Source organism: Nelumbo lutea, chromosome 5 (genome assembly GCF_056320005.1).
Source record: "Nelumbo lutea isolate HS-2025 chromosome 5, American lotus-T2T, whole genome shotgun sequence".
NCBI classification, from domain to species: domain Eukaryota; kingdom Viridiplantae; phylum Streptophyta; class Magnoliopsida; order Proteales; family Nelumbonaceae; genus Nelumbo; species Nelumbo lutea.
In genome coordinates, this window is record NC_142688.1 from 34,567,199 (window position 1) to 34,590,982 (window position 23,784).

The 23,784-nt window shown below is 35.4% G+C and overlaps 1 protein-coding gene across 2 annotated transcripts in view; it reads left to right on the plus strand.

Moving 5' to 3' along the window:
- The first annotated feature begins 6,062 nt into the window (after nucleotides 1-6,062).
- The window catches only part of LOC148851624 (serine/threonine-protein kinase STY8-like), a 77,405-nt gene continuing 59,683 nt past the window's right edge, over nucleotides 6,063-23,784 (plus strand). The window contains exons 1-5 of one of the 2 annotated variants that reach the window (XM_088947890.1): nucleotides 6,137-6,269; nucleotides 6,373-6,653; nucleotides 7,127-7,241; nucleotides 22,736-22,851; nucleotides 23,043-23,174. In XM_088947890.1, coding sequence (XP_088804016.1) covers nucleotides 6,469-6,653; nucleotides 7,127-7,241; nucleotides 22,736-22,851; nucleotides 23,043-23,174 — 548 coding nt within the window. In that variant the 5' untranslated portion in view covers nucleotides 6,137-6,269; nucleotides 6,373-6,468. Of the gene's footprint in view, nucleotides 6,654-7,126; nucleotides 7,242-22,735; nucleotides 22,852-23,042; nucleotides 23,175-23,784 lie in introns of both variants that reach the window. The other variant, XM_088947891.1, reaches the window with a different exon arrangement.

A 23,784-nucleotide genomic window follows, 5' to 3' on the forward strand; every position in this document is an offset into this window, starting at 1 on the left:
GTGCTTTAAGTGCAACTTTACCTAAAAAAATACCCATAATTTCATTGGTAATGTAATCACTATAGGAACAGACAACTATGCTCATAAAACTTAATCAATAAAACCGACAAATCCAAGAATACCACAATCATTGATTTGGCCTAAACAACATTGATAACAGATCTAGACCACTATAATTTAAAATTTATAATTCGTATTTTATTTTTTATTTTTTGCTCTTGTTATCAATTACAAACCATCTGATTCATATTTAATGAACACATAAGAACGTCTTGAACCTGGATTTTAAAATAAGTCCAAAAAGATGAACTGCATGACTAATTCTTACAATCACATTAGAAAATGTGTCTAACAACATTTAAAACCTTTTCAACTTGAACACAAGGGCCGCTAGATAAAAATTGAAGATAAAAACCTAAATATGACTAATTCATATTTAGGTCTCTTTCATTTTTCTATACCTGGGTAATACGCTTATTTGGACAAGTGATTCCTGAACAAAAATTGTCCGAAAAACTTTGGTGCTAGTGTTTTTTCATGCTTTCACTTATTCACCCTCTACGAGAGTGAGGCAATTGGGTATCATAAGGGTGAGGTGTAAGCCTCAAGGCATTTTAAGGCCTATGCCTCAAGCAAAAAACATAAAATTAAGATGTTATATCGATTGTTTAATATACTAGGCATAAATTCAAATCTTATCAATATAGGTTTTCCCCTAAAATCTAAATACCATATGAATATCTAATTGTTCAGATAAGGATATGTAGTAATAATTTTTAAAAGCAAAGTATTCTTGTTTCTTTTTTATTTTTATCTTTATTTTTTGCATTTGTATCCATAAGCGAATAGTAACCATGTATGTGATGCATCTGCTTTAAAAAATATATATTATCAACAACTGAATAAATGGGAAAGGAGTCATAGGGCATGCCTCATACTGACTTCATAGCATGTTCTCGCTGCACATCGGAAACATCTCCCATACTTATATTTATTATTCATGGGGAGATGTTCCTAATACAAGGTGAGATTTGGTTGTGAGGCGCTCTGTGAGGAGAAGATCCCAATTCATGGGAAAGTAGGTAAGAACAAAGCATGAAAATAAAGAATGTAAACAACAAAGCAAACTATTTTTATATGTATTTATTTATTTGTGCATATACCAACACAAAATAAGTTATTATTTTTTGCCTTAAATTTCTATTTTGCCCTTGTATAAACTTCCGTTCAACATTAGTGTGCCAAATTCTTGACGCTCAAGCCCTTAACATTAAGAGGCCCAAAGGCCAAAGGTGTAAGCCTCAAACAACACATGGCCTAAGCCTTACTAGTGGGGTTTGAGGTTATTGAGGTCAGGCTTTTTTCTCTAGCATCGACTTTAGGCTTAGGCATTTGGCCTTGCCTTATTAGCCTTTTAAAACAATAAGATCCATTATAGTGGCAGGAGAATGTGAGGAAATTAGTTGATTGCCCGGTTGACTAATTTACCCCTTGCAAGATACCGGTAAACGAATGTGGCCTTAGTATAAGTTTTTAAGGAGGTTGTGGGTTCTTTAGGCCATGTTTGGTTCAACTCTCATTCTTTCTCATTCTTACTCAAGATTAAATTCTAAAATGGAAAAGAATGGATAAAAATAGGCAGAATGAGAAAAATATTGCTATGAACTAAACACTTTTTCTAAAAATGAATTCTTTTCAGACTGGCCAATATTCATAAACTACTAGCCTAGGTCTCCAAATCCAGTCCAAATCCATACAAACCAAGTCTAATACAGTCCAAATAAAATGCAAATGGATTGCATTGGGTCTAATCCAATCCAAATTGAATCAAATACCAAAATAACATGAGAAATCCATGGTAGCCAATGTTTGTCGAGGTGAGTTTCCATGGTAGTTTGCTAGTAAATATCTATGGCAATAGTTTTGTAGGAAGAGTTTCCTCGAGGAATGAAAATGAATAAGATGGCACATGATTATTTTTCATGTTGCAGGCTACCTCGACTTTTAGGCTATGAGTTGATTTTCATTTTAAAAAGAATGTGGCCCATGCACAAGAATTTTGTAACCAAACACTCTAATGTTATTGCCTATAATGAGCAAGAATTAAAAGAATAAGACCTAGAGCAGTGAACCAAACATGGTCTAATAAACACCCCTTAGTTTCACTATGTAGGAAATTACAATCAAATAGTTTCATGTGATCATGTCTCAAATCTCAATGGGATAGAGATCTTACAATGGTTAAATGTAGCCTAGGTTTCACTCCATATTTCCACATTACTTGCTTTGAATGTCCTAGTTTTGGCTCAAGATTTCTTCTTTTTTTTTTTTTTTTTTTTTTTTTCGCTTCATGGGGCTACACAACAGGGGGTAGCCCATCCCCTTTCCCTTAACCCCCCCAACCCCTGGTGGCAGCGGGATTTGATCCTAGTTTTGGCTCAAGATTTCTTCATTGTGTGGCCAAAAAAGTCCTTTTGTTTTAGAAACCCTTTAATTAGAAATATATTTTTATAAAAGAATTAATTGAAAAACTACTATAATTACCATGGCAAGAAAGAGCCTAATTTCATCTTATGAATGAAATATTATGATTTCGACATGGGATAGGAATAATCCACAAGATTTCAGCATAGAAGATGTGAAATTGCACTGTTTGTTTGGTATTATGGAAGGAGGTCCTATTTCCATTTAAAGCAGAGACAACAATAACAAAGTGAGATTCGATAATCACTTTTATATTCTGAAAGCAAGCAAAACAGCTTTGAATATTGTCATAAGCTCCGTTTCAAGAATTCCATTTCTAGAAGCAAAAAATACCACTTGAAGACAATAAGAAAACACCTTGATAAGCTATACAAATTAGACCAAAAGAGAAATTATTTGTGGTAATTGTCCCTGCATCACATTTAGTCTTGATCACTCTAAAAAAAGAGGGGATTGCCAGATACTTTCTCTTTTATGCTCTAAGATTATGCAAAGTATTTAGTGAAATTGTTTTCACAATACTTGTTCTTCCATTTTTCGGTGTGCAATTGGGTGCCATGCTCTTTAAAGTCTTCGCTTTATTTGCTTTCAAGAAATCTCATGTAACAAATAAGAAAATATAACCTTAAGCAATATTTGCCTTGTCTTTTGTGTAGGTTATATCGCATCCCACCGGAATGACTTTATCTTTTCTTCATTATTTAATGAACAAAGTTACTAAAATATACCTTTGGACAATCTTATTGGCAAAGATAAAAAGATAGTGCATCTAATGAGGGGCCAATATGGCATTCATTTGAAGGAATGCATAGGCCATATTTATGGATGGATTTGAACAAATTTTAATCGAATATATAGCTATTTAAACTCAACAAAAAAACATGAACTCAAATTTGACTTCACTAAAAGCTCATTTGTTTGAAATTAGCTTGGTTCAAGTTTGATATAGAGCTAAATTAAAAATTATACATATAAAATCTAAGCTCAATTAGGCTAGCTTGTGACTTGTGAGCTTCATGAATGAAACTTTATTGGGCTCAAATTCAATTCAATTAACAAATTGACTTATATATTGAACTTGAGTTTAGCTCGAAACCCGGTTTAAATCAAATCAAATTGAACTTTTCATGAGCCAAACTCAAAAAACTCATGAAATACTTTATATCCATCCTTCCCTAACAACGCTAAAAATGAATAGATTTTTTTTTCTTTAAGGCTAAGTTTGATAAGAGTACAAATAGAAATATGTAAAGTGCAAATATATACAAAATACAAGATTTTGCACCGTACAAATTTGTATTTACACTCCTTCCAAACTCAGCATAAGTAAATAATAATAAATAAAACAAAAAAAATCTAAAATGTCTAAATGTCTAATTCTTGATGAACCTCTCTTTATATGATCCCCACTGTATTATGGTCCCAAGTGAAACTGAAAGAATTTCTATTTTTCCTACGTAAAAGGTTTCCATCAAATCAAGTGATTTGTGAACAAAAAGATTACCTTAGCTACCATGGGGGTTATTCCATCCCATCTCATCGAAACATGTCTTAGAGAGTAAAACCCCTAAAAATTCATCACTATCTCACAACTCTACATGTTGTTGTAGTCATGAAGACTGCTAGAATGGTGAAGCATGTTTCGCCTCACGAGTTCGTGAAGGCGTATGTTGTTTATCTTAAACGATTGAGGAAGATAGAGCTTCCTTGCTCATTGGATTAATATTGTGAAACACCATCCGACTTATGCAATGCCGAATGGTATGTAACTTTGTAAAACACCATTTAGTTTCCACTATACCAGATGGTCTATACACTTTTGAGAATCATATGGACCCTTGTGGTTTATTGGGTTCTAGGTGCATTTGATAATGTAACTACAACCAAATCATTTGGGGGATAGATGTTTGTAACTATAAATGACGTTCCAGAATTGCAAACAATCATCCACTCTTTTCAATGTCGGATGGGTTTTAAGCTTAGTACACTATTCGGTCTTCTCCATATCAGATGGCTTGTATACCTATAAGAATCATATACTACCATGTGGTTTGTTTGGTTTTAAAGGAATTTGAATGTGTTAGATAACCTATGTAATTAATTATTGTAATTATAATTGATGATTCAAAATTATAAGCAACCATTCGACCTATGTAATGCCGTATGGTTTCTAAGTCTATAAAACACCATCAAATCTCCACCATATCAGATGGTTTGTGTAGTTGTAAGAATCATATAAAACCTTGTGGTCTGTTGGGTTTTACATGAATTTGATAGTGTAAATAATATTTTGTCACCTGAATGATAGATATTTGTGATCACAATTGATGATCCAAAACTACAAGGAACTATTTATTTGTTGTAAGATGATACCTAAATTTGTTGAACACCATCCGGTCTATTGTATATCAAATAGTCTAGACACTTACAAGATTCATATACAATTTGGTCCTCTCATAATTTACTTCCATGGTGGAGGTTTCATATTCTTTAGTATTACAATTTTGTCATTTCATCACTCATGTCGGGTGATTCTTTCCTAGGGGTGCAAATGGATCGGATCATGATTTGATCCAATACTATTTAATGGAATTCAGATTACTCCCTTGTTTGAATCGGAATGGATAATAGGATCCGATCAAAAATCAGATTGGATTCGAATCACCCCTATTTGATCTGATAAGATTTGATATGATATATATTATATATTTATAAAAATAAATATATAATAAATATATATGTTATTTATTTAGCTATAGATATATTTTTATAAATTTGGTATATTATTTATTTATTTAATAAAAAACATGTATTTATATAATGAAAATAATTAAAAATACTTATATTTTTGTTTTTACTTTATTTAAATTAATATATTTTAATTTTCTTTTAATAATTTATTAATTTGTAAAGAAAATAAGTCGAATTGAATCAGATTCAAAGATCCAATTTACCAATAAGATTGGAATTCAAATTGAGTTCTATTAGATCCCACATGAATAGTGCGGGATCGGATTCAAATACACCCTGATTTGAACCCGACCCGATCCGTTGCATCCCTATTCATTCCTTTTGCTATCCCAATGGGTGATGGGTCCTGGTCCTGTGTCCTGTGTCCTGGATCTTAGGCCAGCGCGTGCTTCTAGAAACGCAACGCGTTCAACGTGAACCCCACCAAACCGCGTGTGGCGCGAGCAACGTCACCTACTCGAATAAAGCCCCCTCCGTTTTCCGCTCCAGACCGTGCGGAAGGAACGGCGTTCTGCCCTTTTTAACAATTGAAGTATTGTGACAGCCGATATCCCGTTAAAGAATTCCTTTTCTTCGTACGGCCACGAAATATTAAAATGTTTCAAAATTCAAAATCAGTCCTTGTCCTTCACGGAAATTTTAACAAAATTCAAGGGCTTTTTTCAGAGCCACTGATTCCCTTATATGGTACTTGACCCAGTTTATCCATAACTCAGAACCCTATCCACTCCACTTTTTGTAGTTTCATTTCGAAAAACGGTTTAGAAAAATTAAAATTCGAAACGACAAACTGAAAATAAATAAAAAAATTGGGGCGCCATTCTTTCAGGCTACTGTAGATGCATCCATGAACCAACCTGTCTAATCTCCTCTCTATCTAGCTTTCTCCTCTCTCCTCTGAGAACTGACATTCTTTTAGACATTCTGTTTGAGCTTCTGTGAGCTACAGTCGTGGAAGACGAATTTAGCCTTGGACCTTTGTGGAAATATCTAATTTCTCCTTTCTAGATTCTCTCAACCGTCAAAGATCCTTTGTGGGTGTCGCTGACCGATTTCCGATCTTCATTTCTCTGTTCCATCTCTTTCTTGTTAAATCTTTTTTTCGGTGAAAATAATATTCAGAATCGGTTTCTTCAGCTTTTGTCAGATTTTGCTATTGTGATTCTGCTTTTGGTGATGAGGGGATTGTTTTAGTTTGATCTGAAGAAACAGAGGGAGAAAGTGATAAGAGATATGGAGTTTATTGAAGGGGTTGGGGAGAGCTCTTCGCCTCAGCGTAGTAGTTTCGGGGGTTTCAGTGGGTATGATGTAAGGACGGATGTGTATAACCGCTTGATGGAGTGCGGGAATGAGGAAGCGACGTGTAATCCCGAGTTTCGTGAGCTGTTGGATGCTCATTTTAATCGCTTGCCTTCTAGGTATCAGTCATTTACACCACATCTTTAGTGTTTTGATTCAGTTTGGTTTGTTTTGTTTAGTGATTTGAGCTCTGGGTTGGCTTTGAATTTTGCACTTAAGGTGCAGTTCTTCATTCTGTACTGTACTGGTTTTGAGTTGGTGGAGATTGAAATTTGTTGCTCCTTGTTATTTTTGGGACTATTTTTGTTTAGAGTTTCAGAATCCGGATGATATGGAAAAGCTAGGCAATGTGTCGACTGATGTATGAAGTAGTGACACTGGTTTGAACGGGAAAAAAAAGTGAACTTGCACTTTCTAATGTGTTTTCTTGATTTAAATTGGTCTTCGGGTTGTTGTTTCTTTTTTGGGTCATTAGATATAGATGCTTCTATTATGTTTTCCATTATCCTTCTTGCTGGTTCTTTGAATTACTGTTGGAAGGACCCTTGAGTTTTTGATGGGGAGACTTATTGTCATGTTCTTTGTGTTTTAGATATGCACTGGATGTGAATATGGATAGAGTGGAAGATGTTTTGTTACATCAAAAGCTTCTTGCTATGGCAAAGGACCCAGAAAAGCGACCTGTCTTCCATATCCGATCCTTGGAGGTACTACTCATTAGTTTGATTTTCTGATGGCCAAATTTTTGTCTAATTTGAATTTGAATATAACAGGGAGACCTATGTGCTTTGGTACGATTTAAAGTTGACAGTTGAGTGCAACATCATCATATCCTATCAATGAATTTGCATTCAACCTCAGAATATTACAAGAGAAGAATGAAATATATAGTTAAAATCACTTGTATCCAGATAAATGTAAGATTTTTGTGTATTCCTCCTTGGATAAGGATTACCACTGTAGACCTTATCTCTCAAAGAATGTGGCAAGACGTTCTTCAATGTCATTTAGTCTCTCATTCTTGATGTATTAAGAACATTTTCCAGGTCCAGCATTCAGGTGATATACGTACATCATGGTTTTCATTCCAGAAAAATGGAAATAGGAGACATCCAATGTTATGTAAGAGAAGGTGCCATAACCAGATAGCATGGCATTATTTTGCAGATTTGATTTTGAAACTCATTTCTAAGTTTCTGGATTGTAAATTTGTATTTATTCCTAATTTTGATGGAATCTTTTGTTTATTGATAAAAAACATTGCTAAGTTGAATCTGTGAAATATTGTCTCCAATGTAGGAAAATAAGGGAAACAGAAATAGAAAAATTCAATCAAATGGTGAAAGAACTTACTAAATAAACTTTTATGGTATTATTATAGTACCAATTAGTCAGGAAGAATTTCAACTATCATGAGCATAGCATTGCACCATTCACAATATACATCTGATAGAAAATCCTCAATTTTAATCTATTTTTTAATAAATCTTCAATATTAATCTTCGAATGCCACCTAAGAAAGAAATATTCAGCATATGTACATATACAGTTTGTAATCTCAGATTGCCTAAACCCATATAACCATTTTTGTGCTTGAGTGTATCTAAATTCTAAATCAAAGTAGAGACATAATGAAAAAGTCATAGGAGGGTTATTTGGCTATCTTTTGATTGTATTAAATTCATCTTCTCCCATTATTAATAAAACTTCTTTGATCAGTTACTGATAAAAATATTTGTTGGTTAGAGAACAAGGAATTGCCTAGGTAGTAGGCCTACTGATCCAAAAAGGGTAGGCCTAGACTGACAGCTGGGTCTTGGCTAACCAAGCCACAGCCTTCAAGAACTAAAACTGAATTGCATGGAAAGATGAGGGTCATGTAATAATTTGAACTAGAGGTTGCACTTTTGTCCAAGGGCATTGGAGAAGGAATTAGCTGCCTTTGGCATTAATTGGAATGTGATTCTAAATTAGCTTCTATATTTTGAACCTTTCACATTAAATGTGTGAATCTCCATTGACTATCTTTTAAAACTTTGGAGCCATGCTATCATTATAGAAGAGCAATCCTTCATCACCATCATCTCAAGGCTAGGAAAATAGCCTAGGTCCCTGTTGAATCTCTGGTCATCTAATTTGATACCTTATTGAAAATCAATAACTTACACTTGTGAGAATGTAATATACACTTATGCACATCTGTGGAAGTTCCATATCTAGGTCTCTGCTGAATGTCTGACCATCTAATTTGATACCCTATTGAAAATCAATAACTTATGCTTGTGAGAAAGTAATATGCACTTATGCACATCTGTGGAAGTTCCATATATAGGTCTTTAATTAATGTCTGATCATCTAATCTGATACCTTATTGAAAACTAATAACTTATGCTTGTAAGAAAGTAATATGCATGTTATCCAGAAGAGAAGGAGAAAGGAAGAGAGAAGAGAGAGCAGAGAAGAGAGATTGAGAGTCAAAAAAGATGCTGGCGGTGCCGGCTTTTTTGTATTTATACTAGGGCGACAACATAAAATAAAAGATGTGGAAAATACAATAGTACCCCTGCGATACTAAACTTAAAGAATAACAGACTTTTAACACTCCCCGTCAAGTTGGGACGTAGATGTCAATCATGCCCAACTTGTCACATAACTCATAATGTCGTAAGTAATGTAACCCTTTTGTGAAGAAGCCTGCAAGTTGGTCTTCAAAACTGACAGAGGGAGTACACACTTTCCCTGTGACAACCTTTTATCTAATAAAATGTTTATTGATTTCAATATGTTTAGTTTTATCATGCTGCACAAGATTAGCAACAATGTTTGTGGCTGCTTTGTTATCATAGTATAGAGTCAAGGTCCATCAACTGTAAATCTCAACTCACTACAAATTTTTTATCCATATAATTTCAGCCTCTCCATGAGACATTGCCCTATATTCAGCTTCAACACTAGACCTAGCCACCACATTTAGTTTTTTTGCTTCTCCAGGTAACTAGGTTCCTTCCCACAAAGGTATAGTAGCCACTGGTCGACTTCCTATCACTTAGGGATCTTGCCCAATCTACATCGGTATGCACTTCAACTTTCAAATGCCTGTGCTTTTGAAACAATAAACCTGCACTTGGAAGCTTCTTAAGATATCTGAGAACTCTTTCAGCTACTTCAAGGTGGGTGGTTTTAGGGGCATGCATAAATTAGCTAAGAACACCCACTGCATAAGCAATGTCTGGTCGGGTTATAGAAAGATATAACAATCTTTCTACAAGTCTCTGAAATTGTTTCACATCCTTGATGAATTCACATCGATAGTCACCTAATTTGTGATTATGATCAATAGGAGAATCAACAGGCTTCACTCCCAATTTTCTTGTATCTCGGAGCAGATCTAGGATATACTTTCTCCAGGAAATGAAGATACCCTTTTTTGAGCGAGCAACTTCAATCCCAAGGAAGTACCTTAAAGGACCTAAATCTTTCACTTCAAACTGGGTAGTAAGAAATCTCTTCAACTTTTGAATTTCATTTTTCCAATCACTATTGATAATTATATCATCAACATATACTATCAGGGCTGCAATTTTTCCTTCCCCTTTTTTCACAAATAATGTGTGATCAGATTGACACTACTTGTATCCTCTTTGATGAACAACTACATGAAACCTGTTGAACCAGGTTTTCGGTGATTGTTTCAGGCCATATAATGATTTTTTTAACCTGTACACTTTCTGTTCATTACCTTGAGCTCGGAAATCAGGGGGTTGTGCCATGTACACTTCCTTTTCAAGGTCACCATTTAGAAAGGCATTCTTGATATCTAGTTGAAGAAGGTCCCAATCAAGATTAGTAGCTAAAGAGAAAAGGATTCTAATGGAGTTCATCTTAGCAACATGTGCAAAAGTTTTTGCATAATCCACTCCATACACTTGTGTAAACCCTTTTGCCACTAAACGAGCTTTATACTGCTCCACTGTGCCATTAGCCCTATGTTTTATTGTGAAAACCCATTTACATCCAACTAGTTCCATCCCCTCAAGAAGATCTATCAATTTCCATGTGTCATTTTTATGCAAAGCATTAATGTATTCCTTCATGGCATCTGTTCATTCAGGCACCAAAAGAGCTTTTGCCACATTCTTAGGAATGTGAATACTGTCAATGGAAGAAAGGAAGGCCCGAAAGGAAGAGGTGAAATGTTCTCATAGGAAACAAAATGGGAAATGGGGTGTTTAGTGGTGCAAGACTTAACACCATTCCAGTGAGCAATAGGAAGGTCAAGATCATCAACAATAGAGGTGTCAATGGCAATAGGGTCAGGAACATCAATGGGAACCAAGGTACCTAGTTGGTGGTACAACTTCTAGGTACTCCACAACTCTCGAACATGGCTGGCTTTTGTGATGACGAAAGAAAACACAAAAGGGAGGAGGATTAGGAAGAGGAGGGAGTTGAACCAGTTTTTCCTCATTCCTATACTCCCCCTAAGGAGAAACAGGGAAGAAAGGCTCACTCTCAAAGAAAGAGATATCCATAGAAACATAATACCTTCGAGAGACGGGATCAAAGCACCAGTATCCCTTTTGAGTGATGGAGTACCTCAAGAATATGCAAGGAATATCACGAGGATACCATTTTCCACAGGTGGGTGACAGGTTTTGAATAAAACAACAACCAAACACATGAGGAGGAATAGAAAGAAGAGGAGCCTTAGGAAAAAGAAGTTGATGTTGGGCTTTGCACTCTAATCAGTGAAAGGACATCCAATTAATGAGGTAAGTAGCACAAAGGATAGCCTCAAGCCAAAAATGTTTCGGGACATTCATATGAATTAGTAACCCCTAGGCCACTTCAAGAAGGTGTCAGTTCTTTCTCTCAGCAACACCATTTTGTTGTGGTGTTCGGGCACATGAGCTATGGTGAAATGATCCACGTAAAGCGAAGAACTCCATGAGATCATTATGAAAATATTCTTTGGCATTATCGGATTGAAAAACTTGGATTTCAGTTTGAAATTGGGTGAAGATCATTCGGTGGAAATCTTGGATAATTTTTGGTACTTCATTCCTGGTTCGCATGGGATACACCCATGTGTATCTGGAATAATCATCAATAAAGGTAATAAAATACTTGTAGTCACTCTTAGATGGTAAAGTAACAGGACCCCAAACATCAGAATGAACAATATGGAAAGGAAATTCAGATTTATTATTCTTTGAAGGAAAATGAGTTCTACAATGCTTACTCAATTGACAAGTTTGACATGTAAACTTTGACACTGACACTGAATTAAACAACTCTGGAAACATCATTTTTAAAGACTCAAAAGATAAATGACCAAGACGATTGTGCCATAAATAGACCTGACTCTTACTAGACTAACTCTGAGACTTTGTGACTGTAAGACTAGCCTTATTCTCCAGTATGTAGAGCCCATCCACCATATGTCCTCTACCAATCGTCTTCCTTGAGGCCAAATCCTAAATCACACAATAAGAAGGGAAAAAGGTCACTGAGCTGTTTAAAGAATTAGTGATACTACTAATAGAGAACAAATTAATAGAGAATTTTGGAACACGTAAAACATTAGACAGGGTGAGGCCAAAGGGAAGAGAAATGGTTCCTTGACCAGCTATGGTAGAGTATGAACCATTAGCTAGTCTCACCTTGTCTCTTCTAGAGAGGAGGTGATAGGTATGAAAATAAGTGGATTTACCAGTCATATGTTTTGACGCTCCATAATCAATTATCCAAGGAGAGTTATGGGAATGAGACGATACATGGAAAGCTATGGTAGAATTACCTGATGTAGACGCAAATGAAGTTGAGGGAGGAGGAGGATCCATCTGAGGAATTGCTCTATCATAGAGTTTTAAATGGTCATGGTAGGAATTAATAATATTCTCCCTTGGGTCAGAACCAGAGGTATGTGTTTGAGTCACAGTAGTAGTTGGGGGCTGATTCTCCTAAGTAGCCATGTTTGCTATAGTGGGCTTTCTTGGACATTGCTATCCTGACTTCTTATTCAGATCTGAACCTTGCTTCTTAGTTAATTCATTAGCCCATTTTGGCTTCTCATGAAGATCCTAGCATGTATCACGGGTGTGTTGAGGTTTCCGGCAATGGGTGCACCATAGTTTGTCTTTGTCATCCACCATTTTGAAAGTCCTTTCTTAAAGAGATTTCCCCCACCTGTAGTAACATTCCCTTTTGTTGCCAATACAATTGCATCCCCTCCAGAACTATTCATTAAATTTCTTCTACTTCCCTCTAATTGTACTAATGCATAAACCTCCTGGACAGATGGAAGATCCTTGCTACCTAGGATATGGACTCTAATGGATTCAAACACAGGGTTCAAGCCACGGAGAGATGCAAATACTCTTTGTTGGGAAACAAATTTCTTGTACGCTTTTGCATCTTCATCACACTTCCAGTTCACACTCTGATAGTGATCTAACTCCTTCTAGACGGAGGTCAAGTCTGAATAGTATACAAAAAGATTCTTCTGTCATACTCAGCACTCCTAGAATTAGGTTGCATAGACACTAAAAGTTAGGAATATACAAAAAGATTCCTTCTCACCTGAGGTCGCATAGACACTAAAAGTTAGGACATAACCATGCTGGTTTCCTAATTCCATCCGTCATACTCAGCACTCCCAGAATTAGGTTCTTTAATTCTCCCATTTATATATCCTGTATTTCCCCTTGCAGTAATGTATAACCTGATCCCCTTCAACCATTCTAAACAATTAAACCCATCCAGGGGTATGACAGCCATAGGGAAGGATAAATCCATACCCCCACTCATTCCATTTTGCATTGAGGAAACACCAGATGTGGCAGAATCTTCACCACTCATAATCACAGCTTCAGGTTATACTCAAAGTGAGCAAAAAAAACCTTAAAAAGAGCAGTCTAACACCCCCAAAAAAAACTTTTTGCACCAGGAGACTAGAGACAACCACTCCCTTCCTTTTCCATTTTGAAACTCAGTTCTTCAAACAAAAAATAGTCACCATTACAGTACTAACAGGTTATCACGGGCCTACAAAATCAGATATGTCTGCTGTCGCAGCACATACAGGTCATCTCTTGACCTACAAATCAGATATGTCTGCTGTCGTAGCATATACAGGTCATCCCCTGACCTACAAATCTATCATAAGGCTGCTGTCGCAGCATATAAAGGTCATCACCGACCTACAGTCCATCACAAGGATCGGCCGATCCCACAAAAGAGGGAAGAAAGAGGTGCTGATCACTTAACATCAAACAAGTGAACCTATTACAGGTTCTGTCTTGGCACATGACCAAAAAAAGAAAAAAGGAGGAAGGGAGAGAGGGTACTTCAGTCTGATGCAGAAGAAAAAATATTCTGGATCTTCGATAAACCAAACTGTAGCTAGTGAAGGGAGAAGACATAAAAGAAGCTTGCTCGATCTCTCCTTTCAGATCTGACAGTCCCACTCTGATACCATGTTATCCAGAAGAGAAGGAGAAAGGAAGAGAGAAGAGAGAAGAGAGATTGAGAGTCAAAAAAGATGTTGACGGCACCAGCTTTTTTGTATTTATATTAGGGTGACACAACATAAAATAAAAGATGTGGAAAATACAATAGTACCCCTACGGTACGAAACTTAAAGAATAACAGACTTTTAACAATGCACCTATGCACATCTGTGAAAGTTTCATATCTCTATCAATAAATTGATCATGCATTTATATATATATCATTCAAAATTTTTGATGGCCTCATATTTAGTTGAAAGACACTGGATTTTGACCAGATAAATAGAATTTTCAAGTTGATAGGTATGGTAGGAGAGTTGAAGCTTTTGTTTTCAATGTTTTTTTGATAGGAAACGGTAACGTTCATTAGCTTAAAAACAGAAATTCAACTGCCACCTATAGAGATATAAGGTTACCCCTGAACATAAAATCAAATTACAACACAACCCAAAACAAAGACTCCCGATTCACTCCTTGCTTTGCTAGAATGTTAGCTAAAGCATTTGTTGACCTCCTAGTCCAAATAACATGTGCACCCAGCTCCCTTGTGAGGTTCAATAATTCCCTTACAGGTTGTCTAAGGGACCACGTTCCCAAATTATTTGTTTGCAACCATCTTACTACCATGAGTTTTCCTCCACTTTTAGCTGTTGAAAGCCTAACTGCTTAGCCAAATTGAGCCCCTAGAGGAGGGCCATTACTTCTGCTTTAAGCAAGTCCCCTAATCCTATTGCACTAGAATACATAGCTAGGATTCTTCCTCCCGCATCTCTAAACACACCCCCAATTCCAGAGAGTCCAGGGTTTCCAACAAAGTTGCAATCAAAGCTTAGTTTCACAAAACACTGCAAAGGAGGGGACCAAACTGTTTAAATGGTAGAGGATGGAATGGAAGACCTAGCTATTATACTCCAACCTCTAATTAAGTCATCTACAAAGACATCCTTAAGCAAGTCTAGAGTTTTCAACCAATGTAAGGCCTTGATGGTGATCCCTTCTATAAGTTCGGGAACTGATTTTTCTTTCCCTTGGAAAATCTTGTTGTTTCTCTCTTTCCAAACTGCCCACAAGATAGCTACCCTTGTGTTCTCCACATCACCCTTCCCCTCTTCTTTGGATGCCAGAAGAAGCTAGGGTCAAAGAGATCTGCTACACTTGAGGGAGGATTCCACATGCAACCAAAGAGAGAAGAGAACCATTCTATATAATAGCAACAAAAGGGCAAGATATTAATAGGTGATTCACCATCTCACCATTCCTCAAGCAAAAGCTATAGACGTGGGGACAAGCACCAATTTGGTCTTTTTCTTTGAAGCACTTCCAAAGTATTAATTATTTGGAGAACCATTTCCCAACAAAAAGCCCTTACCTTTGGAGGTACCAAATCACTCCAAACTTCTTTAATAGGAAAGGAGGTAACCAAGCTAGTAGGGAGCACCAAAGCATTGAAAAAGGTAGAACAAGAGAAACAACTTGAAGAGGTTTCAGCCCAAATTCTACTATTAGGACAAGATTGGTCCAAAAAAATTGAGTTGAGAAGGGAAAAAAGTTCATTTGCCAATCCCACTTCTGGGTCGCTCAAACCTCTCCTTAGCCCCAGATACCAAGAATCCTTAGAGACACAAAAAGAAGAAATAACTTGAAATTTTTCAAAGAGAGGGAATAGATGATCTGGAATCTATCCAAGTGTCCTCCCTCCGAAAGAACCTTGTTACCCAAGCAAGCATCATACCTGATGAAAGGTGAGAAAACGGGCATGACACCAATAGTGTCTTTCCCCATAGAAGAATGAGAAGCCCTAAGGTCGATACCAACATCCCATCCATTTTCTACCAATCCATGAATACTTTTTATCACCTTATGTCATAAACTTTCTTGCTCCTTAGGATATCTTCACAACCATTTATGTAACAATGTTGTGTTTCTTAATCTGATATTTTCGATCCCTAACCCCCCTTTGTCTTTCTTTCTAGACACCACTTCCCACTTTACCTGGTGGTCTTTTTAGAATCACTAGGTTCCCAAAGAAAATCTCTCATTATTTTTTCAATCTGGTCTACAATCTTTATAGACAATTTGAAGGTAGACAAGAAATCCACTAACAAGTTTTCTAGTGTTGACTTAATTAAAGTGATTATACCCCCTAAAGAGATGTAGTTTCTTTTCCATCCTGCTAATCTTTTGGAGATTCTCTCCAAAACCGGGTACCAAAAGCTTTCTGACCTCGGGTTTTCTCCCAACGATAAGCCTAGATACTTTAGACTTAGAGGCCAATCACTAACCTCACTACCTAGAGGTGTAAAGTGGGCCGTACTAGGCTGGCAAGGGCCGTGTCGTCCTCCCTAGTGGAAATTTGGGGGTCAGCTTGGTACGGCTCACGGCCCAGGCCCAAGGCAAGCGGGCCCATGTCGGACTAGGCCCACAGGGCTGGCCTTGGGCCTAGGACGAACCAGGCTGCACAGTTTTTTTATTTTTTATTTATTTTTGAAAAATTTGATTTATTTTCTAAGTAAAATTGTAAAACTAAAATATTTGACTTTCCTATGAACTTTGGGAATTGGGAACTATTTAAAAAATTAAGAAATGAGAAATCTAAGTTATTTAATACATAAATGAAAAAAACACTTAACCAATTTGAAATAAGAATGATGGAATAACAAATTGGAAGAAAAATAGGAATTTTATTTCATTTAAATTTGAATGGTACAAATTAGTGAATTGCAAATACAATGATTGGATCATTGCATACTTGGATGAATGAAATATAAAAATGGAATAAATTAATAAAATATAAAAAATACAATATGGTTACAAATTGAAAATACAAAATTACATTGTTAAAAAATTAAAAAAATATGTCAAATAAATTAAATAAAATTTAGAAATTTTACAATAATTTGAAAAAATGAAAAATTCTACAAGTAGTCAAATTCATGAGTCATCATTCATGACTTTCATCATCTGCTTCAGGTGAAATATCCGGTGTTGTATCATGCCCTCCCTTGTCTTGTAATCTATCTTTTGCATCTAGCCAATCCTTAAAGTAGATACACATCTCTATGCTCTCATCGTTCATGCAGCTTCTTTTGTCATCTAGCACCCTAGTACCTGCACTAAAACAAGATTCCGATGGAATTGTAGACATTGGAGGGGTTAGTAGATCATGTGCCATGGTAGCGAGAACCAGATAATTTTTGGAGTGTTCACTCCATCGGGCTAAAATATCAAAATTATTTGATACTTCACCTAAATTAGAAAAATTTGCTTGCAAATAAAAATTAAGTTTAGTAAATGAACTTGTTGCAGAACTAGTAGATTTCTGCCTTCTACTTATTAAATAAAATAAATTTTATCTTCTACTACTGGGTTCAAAGCCAGAAGGAGAAGAAGAAGAAGATGAACAAGTTGTAGGAATAAATTATTAATTTCCCAGATTCATACAAACTGTACATTTCAAATAATAAATTATTAATTTCTTCTTTTTTATTTCCTATATCAATATTCATATTTTCATAATATGTTTCAAGTAAAATATTTAAACCATCTTTCCTAATCCTAGGGTCTAATATTGTAGCTAAACAATAAAGGGACCATTAATTGATACGGTAAATTACAAATAGTTGGATAATAAATTCCAGATAATTCATTTGTTGCATCATAAAAATGTTTTAAAAAATCTCTTGTACAGACTGTCATTTCCCAAACTTCCCCAAATATCATATCATTAGGCATTTTTAAATTATAAAAATCAAAAGGTATTTGTTTATGAGATATACAACTTTTTAAAATAGCATAGGTAGAAGTCCACCTATGTTTTACATCTAATATAAAATGTGTATATTTTAAACCATAATTTTGGCATAAATATTTAAAATCTTGTTTTCTTGCCCCTGAACTTTTTATATATATATAATACAATTTCTAATTTTTGAAATATGATTTGAAATAATATTCAAGGCATCTTGAATACATAAATTTAAGATGTGACATGCACATCTAATATGAAATAATTTACCATTTAAGCATGGTTTTAATTGAGATTTTAAAATATTTATTGCAGAATCATTATTGCTAGCATTATCAAAACTAATAGAAGCATGCAAAGTATTTAAAATACTTGCAACAATAGCTGGGCCACTATGTTGCCATTCAAGCCTAGTAAAACTTAAAATTCTTTTTTCAAAAGCCAATTTTCATCAATGAAATGGCTGGTAAAACAAATATAACTAATATTAAATTTGGATGTCCAAACATCCGAAGTAATTGCAACTTTAGAATTAAAATTTGCTAACAAAGAAATTAAAATTTGTTTATATGAATAAAAAATTTTTAAAACATCAGTTCTTATAGTATTCCTAGAAACTTTTTTATATTGTGGGTTTATAGAACTACACAACCATTTTTCTAGCTTTGGATCTTCAGCTAACATAAATGGTTGTTCTACATGTACAATATACTTAACAAGTTCTTGTCTCATTTTTTCTTGTGAATATCTAAAAGTACCATGACTAGTCCCCCTCCCAATCTGTGTTTGGGTTGTTTCTCTCCCTTCATCTTCCTTTCGCTCATGTGTGAGCAGATGCTTACTTAAATGACCTGTACCACCCTTGCTACAATAACTAAAGTCTTTCCTACTTTTTGGAAAACGACCATTTTCCCCTTCCCCTCAATATCCTCTACTTTGAAAACTTTCCAAACTGGGCTACTCAGCTTAGAAGCCCTCCTTTTTCCCCTAGTACCACTGCTACCGGGGGTGAAAGTTCCACTTCCATTGACATCAAACGCATCAGTGCTAACACTAATACTATCGTGATGCGATTGAATGCCATCCATGGTGAACATGTTGGGGAATCGGTTTTGAGAAGGGTCGACCATTTTTTTTTAATTCTAAAAAGATAAAAATTAATCTACTTCGACTTACTCGGATTGCCAGTTCAAAATCCCAACTTGATTTCAACGGTTGAAGCCTTTCAATGTTCAAGCCTCCCGAATTGAGATACTTGAGCTGGTTGAGCAAGCCTTCTTCTTGTTGAAAGTTGAAACTTCAATAAAGTTGAGACTTGAGAATTGGAGAATGCAGAATCAGACAATCAGCTAATCAGAATTTCTCAGATTGTAGATAATTGAGAATGTATGAGTATGAGAGAGAGAGAGAGAACTAAGAGAATAGTTGAATTGGTGTGATGAGAATGAAGGATAGGGCTATTTATAGGAATTGAACATAACTCAACTGCCCAAAATACCTAAAAAACTATTTGTTATTCAGTTGTTGGGAGGGGTATTTTGGTCATTGTAAAGTTACTTATAACTTTACCCAAAATGCCCCCCTAAACTAGTTGTTATATAGTTGTTGGGGGGCATTTATGTAATTTTTTCAACCCCTCATAAGCAAAATATAGAAATACCCCCCTAATATGGCTGTTTATAGCTGTTGGGGGGGTATTTTTGTAAACACCCCCCCAAAAGCTGAAACTAGCCATTGGGCCCCTTTGGGAGGGGCGACTGATGGCTATATTCCCGAGTGGGCTGAGCGCGGCCTGTTACGGGCTTGGCGGGCCGTGCCGCGGGTTGGGCCGTGCTGGCACGCGGGCCATGGGCGGCACGACACGTGCTGTCGTGCCGTGTTGTGCCGGCCCATGGGCCTCGAACTCCCAGCCCAGCACGACACAGACCTCCTTGCCGGGCTTGGCATGGTTCGTTAGCAGTTGTGCCATGCTTGGCCGTGCGGCCCAGCCCGATTTACACCTCTATCACTACCTAGAGATTTAGCCAAAGATGCCACCTCTGATTCTTGCCTATTGACTCCAACTACACTACGTTTATTCCAATTTACTCTCATGTTGGAGATCTTTTGATTTCAATTGTCTAATTCTTGCCTATTGACTCCAGCTATATGACTTCTATTCCAATTTACTCTCAAGTTGGAGGATCTTTTCAAAATCCTCTACTAACACCTTTAGGTTTTCCATCTCCTTTGGATCTCCTTCACAAAACGGAATCAAGTCATCAGCAAATTGAAGCTTTTGTTTTCAATTGTCAAATCCAATGCAGGATTTGTTATAGAACAAGCTAACTTTGCATTCTAAGATACCAACTGATTTAGTGTGAAAAAAATTAGGCTATTTTGGTTTGATAGAAAATAAGATAGAAACAGAAAATCGAAGGAAAGTTCTTAACAAATTTTATGGAATTTCTTAAGAACTTTCCACTATCAAATCAAACATAGGGTTAGGGATTGATAATTTGTTTCAAGCATGAAGGTTTAGGGTTTTCATACTCAAATGGTTCTTAAATTTGGATGAACGCAATAGTAAAAAAAGGATCCTTTTCTAGTGAGTAACATGTGTTCTTCCCAAACTTCAAAGACTAGTAGAAGGTTGTAAGAAGATGTTAATAATAAAAACCAAGAAATAAATAGGATGAATTGGAAGGACATGTAAAATTAAGGGTTATTTCAAAAAGAGGAAGCAGGAGAAGCCCACCACTATGCATGGTTTCAAATGTCGCCAAATGTCGCTAATGTCGCCGGACATATGTCGATGTCGAGGCTCTCCGACATGAAAATGGATGGTAATATAAAAATTACATTGTGTCGGTCGACATTTCCTATATTTTGGAAATGTTGACCAAATCGGTCCAAATAACCAAAAAAAATACAGTTTTTCCTATTATGTAGATAGGATGTCGACTAATGTACATTAAAAATATAATATATTAGTATATTATATTAATATAATACAGTATGTTAATATAGATTATTCCATTAATATTTCAATTAAAATATTTATAAAAAGAATTAACAAAATATAAAAACAAAAGAATAAATTAACTACTTTATAATATAAAACATAAAATATTAACTAGTTAGTATTTTTTAAAATATTTATTAAAATAAAAAAATGTTTATTAAATTTTATAATAAACCATATTCTACATTTAATATAAAAAATCAGAATAAATTTTATAAATTTTATACTAAATCATAATTTATTATAAATTTAGTATTAAAAATCATAATAAATTCATTAAGTTTTATAAGAAATCAGAATTTATCATAATATTAATACTACACAAAGGAGAATCAGTTTATTAAATTTATAATAAAACATAATGTATTATAACTTTAATATTTAAAAAATCAGAATAAATGTATTTCTATTTACTAGTGTGAAATAAATATATTAGAATTTATAATAAATCAGAATTAAAAATAAGAAAAGAAAATATCAGATAACCTTGTAAAAACATCAAAATGCATAATAAATCAGTAAATTGTCATTTACTAATTTGTTATTGATCTTAGTTTCTTAGCTTTATATAATGGTTGGGAATAAGATAATAGTCTAGAAATATGTATTAATGCTTCTTTTATCATTTTACAAAATATCTTTGCATATTTCCACATATTTCATAATATTTCCACAATGTCTCTAATTTTTACAATATTTACCCTCGACATTTTCGACATTTGTCCTATATTTTGGTAAGCGACATTTCCATCGACATCGACATTTTAAACCTTGCCACTACGATACCTGGATACCTGTACATGGGTTCCATATCGTGTTGGATAGTTAAATTTTTAGTTTAAATTCTGTATCCAACAGGGGTAATGGCAGTGGTGGAGATAATAGGATCAAAATGGTGATGATCTGTGATGAAGTGAGTCATCTCTGATCATGATGGATTGTTTTTGAAAATAGTAAAATACTGTATCAATGAAATAAAAACATTAGCCTAGATTTCATGGTATGGAATTTAAACAGAAAGTTAGTCCACGATGATCCATCCTCTCATGGGTCATCATGGATTATTCACAGCCAATTGCCACTTCTCCAACTGGAAAAATGAACCAGAATCTCAAAATTATACCATCTTTTTTGACTGAATCCTATTAACATTTCCATCATCACCGTCTTTATTTGTGATGAATGAGGAAGACTTCTATTCATGCAAATTATAGGGACACAAACTGACCTTTTTATTTTCTCATTTTCTGTATTCTTGTTTCTTTCATTCCCATGGTTTTGCTGTCTCTTGTCCAGTATGCTTCTGTTTGAGGTGGTTATTTCTTAGAATGTTTATGACAGTGGTAAGTTCCACTGGATTTGTCCAAGCTTAATTATGAAACATGAGTGGTTATTCAGCTTTCATAATTGGCCTCTTGTGGTTTCTATTTTTGAGAAATTTCTATTATGTATTAACATTTTTGTTGTTGTAACACTTCATTCTTTCTGTCAGTGTATATAGCCTGTGATATTGGTAGCATATGACACATTTTGACTGTTCACCAAGTTGTATTAATAACTTGCTACTTTGCTAGCAGAACTCTCTATCAAAGAATATATGCTGACATTCAAGCTGTGTTTGCTTTCAAGGAAAAGGTAGGGAAAGGAAGAGAAGATAAGGGAAACCTGTACGAACCTTGTATAGATTTCCCTACCTTTCCCTGCCTTTTCCTTCAAATGAAACACAGCGGCACAGCCTCAGGGAGCAAGCCCCCCCACCCACCCACCCACACACACAACCTCCAATTGGAGCCTTCTCTTATAGCGTTGCTTCATTTTTCTTCTTTTTTACCCATGCCCACACTCTCTCCAAGCAACATTGCTTTTCTGTACTATCTTGTACAGTTTTCTTTTTGAGATATCTTATTAATATATGTATATATTTTTTTTTCTTCTGGGAAGACTATACGGAACAGAGGAGATGAGACTGATGACCTAGACCCATCTCCAAGAGATCTTTCTACTTCGAAGGCATGTGATAATGCTGAACATGAAGAAGATGGACCACTGCATGACAAGTATGCTACCTACAAGAAATATTAATCTAACTACTTTTTATTGGTCCTTTCTATGAAATATGTAGAATGGAGTTGTTAAAGCATCAATATCGTATTGCTGTGTCTCTAAAGTTTCCAGTGGGTTGGTTGCATTTCCCACTCATTGATTTCCTTCTTTTTTCTTCACCTTATTTTTTGTTTTTTTGGAGTAGCACTTCTGTAAGCAGAAACAGGAAATGTGAGGCTGAATTTGAACCTTGTTCAATGCTTGGGGACTTAAATTTGGATGTTAGAAGGAATGGAAATATAGATGGGAATTATCTCACAGAGAGTCTTTCTGGAAGGTACCTTTTTCAGAAATTCTCCCCCTTCTTCTCATATGAGCTGTTATGAACTATTATTATTGACTGATGCAAATTTTCTTTTCATTTCTTTCTTTTTGAGGGTAGAAGTAATTACATTTCTTATCTGGTGAAGCTGACTTGGGTGTATGTGCTTGATTTTCAACGAGATTTTTACAAGATTTGTGTGTGGGGGGAGGGGGTGCAAGGGTTCCTAGGGCTGAGTTTAGTAAGCGCACATGAATATCATAGTTTTTCTTCTTGCTGATCTTTGTTGTGGTATTCTTATTCAGGACCGAGGGTTCACTCTCCTATGTTTCTGGGTGCAAGGGTTCCTAGGGCTGAGTTTAGTGAACGCACATGAATATAATAGTGTTTCTTCTTGCTGATCTTTGTTGTGGTATTCTTATTCAGGACCGAGGGTTCACTCTCCTATGTTTCTGGGTGATGGGTCCATGTTTACGCCTATAAGGGATGGGTTCATAGTTTTGTAGGATTTAGTGTATAATAGTTAGGGGTTATCTCAATCAAGTTGTATCTCTCGGGGATGTTCCTTCTCTGAAGGTGTTTGTTTTCACATTCTTTGATCAATAAAATTTTCCTGTTGAAAAGG